The sequence below is a fragment of the Pelodiscus sinensis genome, chromosome 9, assembly GCF_052426305.1.
Source record: "Pelodiscus sinensis isolate ZL-2025 chromosome 9, ASM5242630v1, whole genome shotgun sequence".
Classification (NCBI taxonomy): Eukaryota; Metazoa; Chordata; order Testudines; family Trionychidae; genus Pelodiscus; species Pelodiscus sinensis.
In genome coordinates, this window is record NC_143060.1 from 48729840 (window position 1) to 48739906 (window position 10067).

General features: G+C 39.2%; 2 protein-coding genes across 2 annotated transcripts in view; one reads left to right on the forward strand and one right to left on the reverse strand.

Moving 5' to 3' along the window:
• ZBTB41 (zinc finger and BTB domain containing 41) overlaps nucleotides 1–10067 on the forward strand; it is a 29884-nt gene that overhangs the window by 13896 nt on the left and 5921 nt on the right. The window contains exons 5-10 of the mRNA XM_006130666.5: nucleotides 30–177; nucleotides 1434–1563; nucleotides 4361–4456; nucleotides 5055–5161; nucleotides 6838–6943; nucleotides 9936–10024. Coding sequence (XP_006130728.3) covers nucleotides 30–177; nucleotides 1434–1563; nucleotides 4361–4456; nucleotides 5055–5161; nucleotides 6838–6943; nucleotides 9936–10024 — 676 coding nt within the window. The remainder of the gene's footprint in view (nucleotides 1–29; nucleotides 178–1433; nucleotides 1564–4360; nucleotides 4457–5054; nucleotides 5162–6837; nucleotides 6944–9935; nucleotides 10025–10067) is intronic.
• LOC149523935 (uncharacterized) overlaps nucleotides 1–10067 on the reverse strand; it is a 30170-nt gene that overhangs the window by 9037 nt on the left and 11066 nt on the right. Inside the window, exon 2 of the mRNA XM_089780569.1 lies at nucleotides 3310–3393. Within this exon, the coding sequence (XP_089636695.1) occupies nucleotides 3310–3393 (84 nt within the window). The remainder of the gene's footprint in view (nucleotides 1–3309; nucleotides 3394–10067) is intronic.

Below are 10067 nucleotides of genomic sequence, written 5' to 3' on the forward strand. Positions count from 1 at the left end.
TGTTTGACCAAGTATTTTTGTCATTTTAGATTTGTAAGAAATCTTTTGCTCGAAGACCCCATTTGGAAGAACATATGATTCTTCACACTCAGGATAAACCCTTCAAGTGTACCTATTGTGATGAGCACTTTAAATCCCGGTTTGCAAGATTGAAGCATCAAGAAAAATTCCATCTTGGTATAAAACCTCTTTCTGACATGCAAACAATAGATTTGAAGTAGTACAGACTTCTTCCAATGAGCACCGAATTTGATATTTAACAGGAGCAAGGGAAAATATTTTATTTGATTTCTTAAGCTTTTGAAAGGTTTCAAAGAACAATAGCTTGGTTTATTTTATTTTATTTCATTAAACTGCAATAATATCTTAAAGGTATGAATCCAAATAACTATCATGTACAAAAGCCACATTTAGGCTAGCTGACTGGGAAATTCTGGTTATGGTTAAAAGCGTGGGTATGTTAATCACCTACAAAGTATATGTATTCACTTAATGATTGGTAGCCAGCACTATTACACAAATAATGGATAATCTTATGAGGGATAAATATTCCATCAGTATGGAAACTTTAATAAAACAAAATTCAAAATATAAGATTAATATAAAAGTCTATAGATATTCAAATTATTATGAACTGTTAAGTCTCTTGCACTAATTTTCTCATACCACAGCAACTGAGATGTAAGGGTATTCTTACACTTTGAGCTGCAGCTGTGATTCCCAACTTGGTGAAATACTTGCGCTAGATCTGATTAAGCTTTATAGATTAGAGGAAATAGTGTGTAGTCACAACAGCACAAAGGATAGGAGAGGCTAGCCACCTCAAATATATACCATCCAAGACCATAGCATATATTTGTGCCAGCTAGCACCTGCTGCAGCGATCAGAGCTAGTGTGGGTACATCTCTTTAAGCTAGGAATTGTTGTTAGATATGGTAAAGCAATTGCTATAACAGGCCCCTAATTTAGCAAAGCGATGTCATCTTCAATAAATTGGTCATTAAGTATGAAGTCTAATTAACATTGTGGGTTGTGAAATACTATATTTGTTAACTTCTTGGGCATGCTGAAGAGCTGTGGATTCTTCCAGGCTTTTCCTAGAAAGGAGAGATGGTGGTGGTAGCTTTGGTGGTCAGAATTTGGTTTTAGAAGAATCCAGATAGGTTCATGTCATATTACTGCTAAAATATGTCTTTGATAGCTATACATAAGTTCAGAGCATTAGACTATCAGACTTAAATTAGTTGATAGGCTGTAAAAAATTCAAATGTTTAAATTTTACATACTGAAGGAATGTGTAGTAATTATCAATAATTCATTAAACTGGCCTTTTCGTTTTGCAGCTTAAGGAATCTATCAGTGACCCACAATATACATGTTTGACTCAACATAATTACTCACAACTAATAGTAGTTCTGATTATTTCCTTTAGGCCCTTTCCCATGTGATATTTGCGGTCGTCAGTTCAATGACACTAGAAATCTAAAACGCCATATAGAATGTACTCATGGGGGAAAGAGAAAATGGGTGTGTTTTATATGTGGAAAATCAGTCAGAGAAAGGTAAGAAGGAATATTTCAATCATGGTCTGACATAATGTGAGATGTTGATAAGAAAGTAAATAAATTAACTGATTTTTATAAACTCAAAGCTAAGAGAAATAGTAAACCAGTGTATCAAAGAAATTGTATCTGATACAAACATACATTTATGATTTAAATATGAGAGTGGAGAGAGAAGGTGATTAACTGCAAAATACTAAATATAAAGTTTCTATTGAGGAAGTCTGTTGGCTGTATTGGAATTCACTACATCCTTTACTGTCTGTGTAACTGAGGAGGAAACAAGATTTTTTTTTTTCTGCAAAAAGTACATTGCTGAGAATAACAGGAAAAAGAGGAACAATATATTGGAGTGGCCAGGGAAAACTTGGAGAAGTTCTGGACTTCTTAAAATATACATCACCTGCTATTCCTGCCTACTTCAAAATTAAAAAAAAAAAAGTGAAGGATTTTAGAAAATTGTTTGGGGGGGGGGGGAGGAAACTCTCTTCCTTCTCTTCCTTTTCATTTCCTAAATGGAACAAAACTTAATCAAATAATAGCTTTTGCTCTTATTATTAGAGCCCTGCAGGGATGCAAAATTTGTATCCCCATCAATATCCGCAAAAATGAGTTGAGGATATCTGCTTTATATCCACAAATCTGCAGGATTCTAGATGCAAAATTTGTATGTGCAGCTATATCTACCGACATCAAAAGGATATCTGAAGATTTGCATAGCTCTAGTTATGGTCATATATCTTTACCTTGTATTTAGTGCCTGGAATGGCAGATACTAACTTTCAGTGCAGAGCACAAAATAAGTGCTTTGATATAGCTGGGGAAGTGGACACTCTCATAGAAAATGTATAAATCTGTACAAAAGTAGGATTTTTGTTCTTCAGGAGTTAATGCTTAACTGTGTGTATGAGAAACCTGATGAGAGTTCTGAAACAGACTTTCACATAGGTTCAGAACAGATGCTTTGTAAAGCTATCTTTATTTTTTAAACAGTGATTGAAACATCTTACACTAAATCTGACATTAATTTATATTTCAACCTCGTGTTAAAAGGTATTCTTCCTACAAAAGGAAAAAAGTAATAAAAATCCTTCTTCTGACATGACATAAATCAGATCAGATTTTAGTCATTGAGCCGGATATGTTCCAAATATTTTAAGAGATCATACATCGAAAATTTCTGAGCTTACATATGTTTTCCATGGATTTATTCCAAATAACTTAACAGCTCCCACTGAGTACTGTAGGAAGAGGATTTTGGCCCCAGTAGAAATAATTTTGTTATAGTTTTTATGCAGATAGAAGGGTTAAGCAGAATATAGTGTGTAACAGCAGTGTCTCTTAAAATTTATAAAACTGATAGGCACGTATATACTTAAATACAATGTACAAATATATCAACAAGCCAGTACATAAGATACAAGAGCACAGCACATTTTTTTCAATGTCCTGTAATTCATTTTTACTTTGTAACAAGCTGCTAGTAAAAATAAAACACAAAATCCTGTCCTAAAGTTTCAAAATAGTTAAATATGTGCACGGAAGTAAATATATTTGGAGTTACTGGTTTCAATAGCAGACTTAAAAACCACAGTACAACAAAATCTCTTATCTGGCATGTTGGGAGATTACAGGGTGCCGGTTAATTGAATATTATGGTTAACTGGGAGCTCAACTTTACCAATGAAATACCAATCTTCAAAGACTGCAATAAAATAAAGTATAAAATATTATACATGTACTTACCAATCTATTAGTGTTGCACTGAAGAGTGGTTGGTTTCTTGAACCACTTAACTTTACCCTGTATATGCTTTTCTTTTGTGTATACCTATGTAATTAAACATATATAAATTCAGAAATGAGGCACTACATATCACTGTGGGCAACGCATGGTGTACACCCAGATCACTAAAAATACACTTAACACTAAAACTATACTGAATGTAATTTCATTTCATTCAGAAGACACTTAAGGATCTTGCAGTACTTCAGAGTCATCATCAGCATCAGTTATCACTGTAAATGCAGATGATCCAGGAGATTGGGCTGAATCAGTTATGACCCTATGATATACCCTGGTAGATTTTATTTTCAGTAAATCCTAGATATTAGCTTCCTTATTTGTCTTCTGACACTTTCTATAAAAGCAAAGTGCAGAATATGCAGTTGCATAATATACTTGCCAGTATACTAGTCTTGGTTACTAGATTCAAGATTTGTATTGAGAGATGTCAGAAATACTGGTTAATTGAACTTTTGGGTTAATTTAGTGCTGGATAACAGAACTTTTACTGTCCTTCAAATATTTTTAGTTAAACTTAGTAATTCTAGATGTTACCAATAATAACTGAGAGGTTTCAGAGGTAGCCATGTTAGTGTGTTTCAGTGAAAACAAGGAGGCCAGAGATACCTTAAAGACTAACAATCTTGTTATGGCATAAGCTTTCAGGAGTTATAAATCTTTTGATTAGATGCAGGAAGGGAAAGAAAAAAAACAGATAGTAGGGGTACAGAGAGGGGAGTGTTGCATCAGAGCTAATTCAGTCAGGGTGGCTGTGGATAAGAAGGTGAGAGTACCTAAAGTGGAAAATTAATTATGGTAATGAACAAGCCATTCCCAATCTCTATTCTGACCCATTCCAATGCTGTCTGCTTGTGTGTCCAGGCTGTTTAAAATGTTCTCTCACTGTTTCTTGTATGTTACCATTCTTGATGTCTGCTTTGTGTCCACTTAATGGGAGTAGTAGTAATGCTGAGTTTCTAAAATATTTCTGGGTTTTTTTTTTTAAACCCAGGACAACTTTGAAAGAACATATGAGAATTCATAGTGGGGAGAAGCCTCATCTTTGTAGTATTTGTGGGCAGAGTTTTCGCCATGGAAGCTCCTACAGGTAATGAAGCAGATTTTGATTCTGTTTAAAGAGATTAAGCTACTACCTTCTTGATGGTGATCTAGATATCATCTTTGCCAACACACCTTGAAAAATTATATTGATAATGTTTGATTTGGGTTTTCAACACTAGTAAACAATTTTCCAAACTTTTTTAACATAAACATTTTTTGGGCATTTAGATTGATATTGATGTGTAAAAATCCTTTTTATTTTTAATTATCTAAATTTGGGGCTTTGATTCCTGGCAGCAAAATGTCTTTCTAAAAGGGAAGCCACAATAATAGTCATGCAGTCTTCCCCAGCAGTATGTTTTGGGTGTCCAAAGCAGTTGGCAGAGAAGTAAATCACTGGAATAGGGTAGGGGGTGGGACTAGGGAGGATGCAGCTGGTGGCTCCTCTGTGCTGGGCTCAGCTGCTAGACCCAGCTGGGTTGGGGAGGATGGGGTTTCCTCTCCCCCTGCACAGTATCCAGGGCCATGTCCAATGCACCCCCAGATTTCTCCCCTGACTATAGGAAGCTCTGTACACTTCCCCTCTCCCACAGCCCAACATGTTAAACTTCAACAGTGACATAAATTTCTCTGTGTTAATATAGACTTCATCTGCGTGTTCACCATAATGACAAGAGGTATGAATGTGAAGAATGTGGGAAAACATTTATTCGGCATGACCATCTAACAAAACACAAAAAAATACACTCAGGTAGGCAATATTTTTGGAAGTGTGATCAAAGTAGTTAAGAAAAAGTGAGTAGAAAAATAGTGCTTATGTAACCACTACCAGTCGGATTTGAACATGGGACCTCTGGAATTTAGTACAGGCGCCTCTACCTTCTGGTTCTCAGCTCATGCTGTAGAGGTCTCTTATTCTTATCTGTTACTGTGGTCTAGGTGCTACTGCAAGGGACAGTGAACGACACTAGGTGTGTGGGTTACACTTATACTTTTTTAAAGGTTTTTAATGAGTGTTGTGTAAGCCTATTACCAATGTTAGTCTATTGCTTTGTGTCCTAAGGTAGAGCTTGTTTATCTTTTTAATCACTTGCAAAGTTTAAGAGCCGAATGTTTCCTCTCTTAATAGAGAGCTGAGGGACAGTCAAATGGTGTAACTTTTTATTTATGAATTTGTTTAACGAGCAAATGTGATAAGAGGATTTTTTGAGTTAAGATTTCTTTTTTAATAGCAACTGTTTAAAACATTAATACCATAATACAAACAAAACTGTCATTCACACAATCTCTGTCCAAGTTTGCACCCCGATCACTTTAATGTAGAATACAAATATAGAGAAGTAACACTTAACTGTCTGAGTTTATAGAGTTCCCCATTGTGGATTGGTAATTGCGAAATCCTAAATATGGAGAGAATCAAATCTGAGAGAACCAAAGCAAATGGAAGAACACAAATGTTTTTAACCTTATTCTCCCCACCTGTTTTTCATCTTGAGGCAAATAGGAAGGGGATCATATCTGTAGAAAAAAGAAAGCTTGGAACCATTGGGATTCCTTTATTCCTCCAGCATAGGCTCCAAAGGGAATATAAGATTCCCCAGAGGGTGGAAATTACTTTCCAAAATAGTATGAAGATATGAAAGTGATCCAAGGACTAAACTTTTTGAGCCCTTGTTTGTATAAGACAGCTTATTATTTAGTGTTTGAAACTCTAACACCCACTATAAAACCAAGAAATCAGAACTTTTAAAGATTAAAAAAAAATCCCCTTTTCTACTATATTTGCCTCTTTTCCTCTAGAAAGTTACATATTTTGACTGTTCAAACTCACTCTACTTACATCAGAAGAAATATTCTGCTACTTTGTGAAAGATCTCAAGATGACTCAAAAGAAACTTCAAGACTTTTAAACATCATAAAAGATAAAAGGTAACTATTGAAAATTAGGGGAAAAAAAGATGAACATTTGGATGTAGCGCTATGTTCTTAAAACTGATTGTTGACCTGGTATTGCAAAAGAAAGGTGGCCAACATTTATTCCAAAACTAAGGCTTTTTCAAGGCTCTTGGAGCTTAGATTTTTAAAGGTGACATTTCAAGTCTTATGAAAGAGTGAACTTTCAGTCATTCTGTTGATTCTCCTCTTCATAACTCTGTGGGGTCAGGTACCCCAGCCATGAAGAATAGTTAGCATGTAGGAGGAAAAACAAGCCAGGGAATGAGGAACTAAAAAATGAAGTGATGGGTAAAAACATCATCTCTGCTTGGATCAACCCAAAATCATATAAACAATATGGGTGATATTATCCTTTAAGATATGGAAGAGCTTTTGGTTGCCTGGAACCTTTGTATTAAATATGGTTGTCTTTTTTTTTCTGAAACTTGAATTCTTAAACTTAATTTATATTTGTTGTTGTTTTCTTTTAAGGTGAAAAAGCACATCAGTGTGAGGAGTGTGGAAAGTGTTTTGGCCGCAGAGACCATCTAACTGTCCATTACAAAAGTGTTCATCTAGGCGAGAAAGTGTGGCAAAAGTAGGGTGTTTTTTAAGTTAAATGTGTAAATATTTCCATAGTGTAAATGAAGTTGGACACTTTCTTAAATTGCTATGATAACATATGAAGTGTTAGGGTTGTTTTTCTCTGTAATTCCATTATGCCAAGGTCTCTAGGTGTCCCTAAAGCCAGTGCTAAGACCTGTGTTTTGAAATGGCCACATGGAAATCATAGCCATCTTGGCAATCCAAACAAGACCTTTTTCATACCATAGGCTGAATAACTTTGCGCTTCAAAAGCGGTCCAGTTCAGTTCTTCTGTCAATCTGTAATGTGTTGGTAGCCTGTTGTTTCCTACAATTTAATCTAATTACCATCTACAGACTGGGCAAATGACTGAATGATGTGGAATCCATTTAATAGTCTCTGATCTCTCCCAAAGTCCTTATACTTGACAATGGAAAACCAGAACTAGATTTCAAGAGAAAGGCATTGTTTTCAATATTTGTTCATATTTTGAGTAATGGTCTAGAAATCTTAACTTACAGAAGTGCATAAAAGCAATTAAAATGTTTAGCTTTTATTTTTTTCAGTTCTTAAAGAACTGAAAGTTGCTTCAGTCAACACATTTCATTGTCACTTCTTTCATCTTGGGAGGAAAGGAACGTCGTAAACTAGTCTTATGGCTTGTTTGGCAGCATAACTTGCTGCCAAACTGAAGAACGATTTTTGGATGTTGGTCCAGGGTGCTGGAACAATTTTTTTTTTTTTTTTGTGCAAGCTGAACTTCTCTTAACCAGGACTCGCTGGTCCAGCAACATCCCTGGTCCAGAAGGACCACGGATGTTCAGGACCAGAGAGTCCTGCGGAGGGCTCATGGCTGGGAGCCCTGCAATGGAGGTGGAGCCCAGTCACAGGGCTACTCTGTGGCAACGAAACCAACAGCCCAGCAGCAGCAGGGCTGCTACCCGGGGGCAAAATTACTGCTCCATGGCAAAAGCGTCTAGGGAGGCAGTGGGGTCGGGAGCCGGCAGCGGGGCCGCCCTGCAACACAGCCAGTGCCTGGCAGCCCCATTACCATCCAGTGGTGTAGTTGCACGACAGGACCGGGAGGCAGCGGGACTAGTGGTGGAGCCAGGAATCCCGGAAGGGGGCTGCCCTGTGGCACAGCAAATAGCTTGGCAGCCCCACTACCGGTTAGCAGAGCTGCCTGGTAAAACCAGGAGGTATCAGGGCTGCCAGTAAGGCTGAACCCCAGGCAGGGCTGCTACCTGGCAGTACAGCTTCCCAACAAGGGAGATGCCTGGCAGTGGGGCTGTACATGTACCTGGGGGACTGCCACAGTAGGGCCAGGAGGTCTGTGTGCAGAGACACTGGGAACAGGGGTTGGCTGGGAGGCTGACAGGCAGGCCATGGCTGGGAGCACCGGTGGTGGGGGAAGATGTAGGGGACAGAAATGACCTTCCCTGATCTGGCAAAGTCCCTGAACCAGGACCAGTCATGTCCCGCGAGTGCTGGACCAGGGATGTCCAACCTGCAGCGAGGGTGATGAGAGCTGTTGAACCCAACTGGAGACACTGTATACAATAGAGAACACTTCGGCTGTGTCTACACTGGCACCCTTTTCCGTAAAAGGGATGCTAATGAGACACTTCGGAATTGCAAATTCCGCGGGGCATTTAACTATCCCCCGTGGCATTTCCATGAACATGGCTGCTGCTTTTTTCTGGCTCGGGGTTTTGCCGGAGAAAAGCGCCAGTCTAGACGGGATCTTGCAGAAAATAAGCCCTTTTCCAGAAGATCCCTTTTTCCTACTTGAAAAGGGCTTATTTTCCGCAAGATCCCGTCTAGACTGGCGCTTTTCTCCGGCAAAACCCTGAGCTGGAAAAAAGCGGCAGCCATGTTCATGCAAATGCCGCGGGGGATATTTAAATCCCCTGCGGAATTTGCAATTCCGAAGTGTCTCATTAGCATCCCTTTTACGGAAAAAGGTTCCAGTGTAGACACAGCCTTCAAGTCGGGGGGCGCTGCAACACCCCGTGCAACCTTAGTTCCAGCACCTATGTTTTGGAGAAGATTGCTCCCATCAGGACATATTTGGGTTTCAGTTATTCCCTCACACCCACACAAAGTACTAGACTATTCAGTTTGCAGTGAACAAAATGAAATAAACTAGATGGCCCTCTTGTTTTCTCCAGAGATGTTTTTTTTCTTTTTCTTTTTCTTTTTCTTTTTCTTTCTCTCTCTCTCTCTCTCTATATATATATATATCTATATCTATATATATATCTATATCTATATATATTAAAACTTTTCCTGCGGGATGACAGTGACATCATCCTGTAACTCTGCTTCCTCCCTCCCCCAAGCTTGAGCCCGACCTCGCTGTTTCCCCTTGCCATTTGGAGTTGCTATTTTAAACCAAGCCTCTACTCCCCTTTCTCAACCCCCACCCCAGAGGGTTTTCAGTGCCAAGAAACATGGCACAGTAGCCAGCAGACTCCACAGTCGGCAGGTGGGGAGGGGGAGAGGAGGTGGCAGAAAGGGTATGGTGCTCAGGACAGCAGCTCAAGGACAGGGGCTAGGAGCAGGGCTCCCAGCTGGTCTTATGTGCCAGCAGAGGGCTCTTGGCACAGCGGGTGAGGGAGAAGAGACTCAGGCTGGCATAGCATGGACGAGAGGGAGTAGGGGTCTGGGCTGGCTCCAGGGGAGAGGGAGAAGGGGCATGGGTTGGCATGGGGGGTGGAGAGAGAAAAGGAGCCTGGGTTGGTGCCGGTGGTGGGGAGAGGGAAGAAGAGGCTTGGGCTGGTGCAGCCGCAGCCCAGCTCTCAGGGTTACCTACCCCTGTGAGAAGGGAGTTAGCAAGTGAAGTGAGTGGGGGGCACAGCTCTCTAGTATATTGTAATATAAATGAGAAGGGAGACACAAAGAAATAATTTGACTCTTGTGCAGTTTGTGGAATCTTTAAAGGCTATGTACATATTTGAGACTGTAGAAAACCTGATCTTCTAAACCAGTTTACTTCTTTACAGATATAAAACAACATTTCATCAGTGTGATGTCTGCAAGAAAGTTGTTAAAGGGAAATCAAGTTTGGAAATGCATTTTAGGACACATTCAGGTAAAACTACAGGTTGCCCGGCCCATGGCTCAGCTGGACAGGG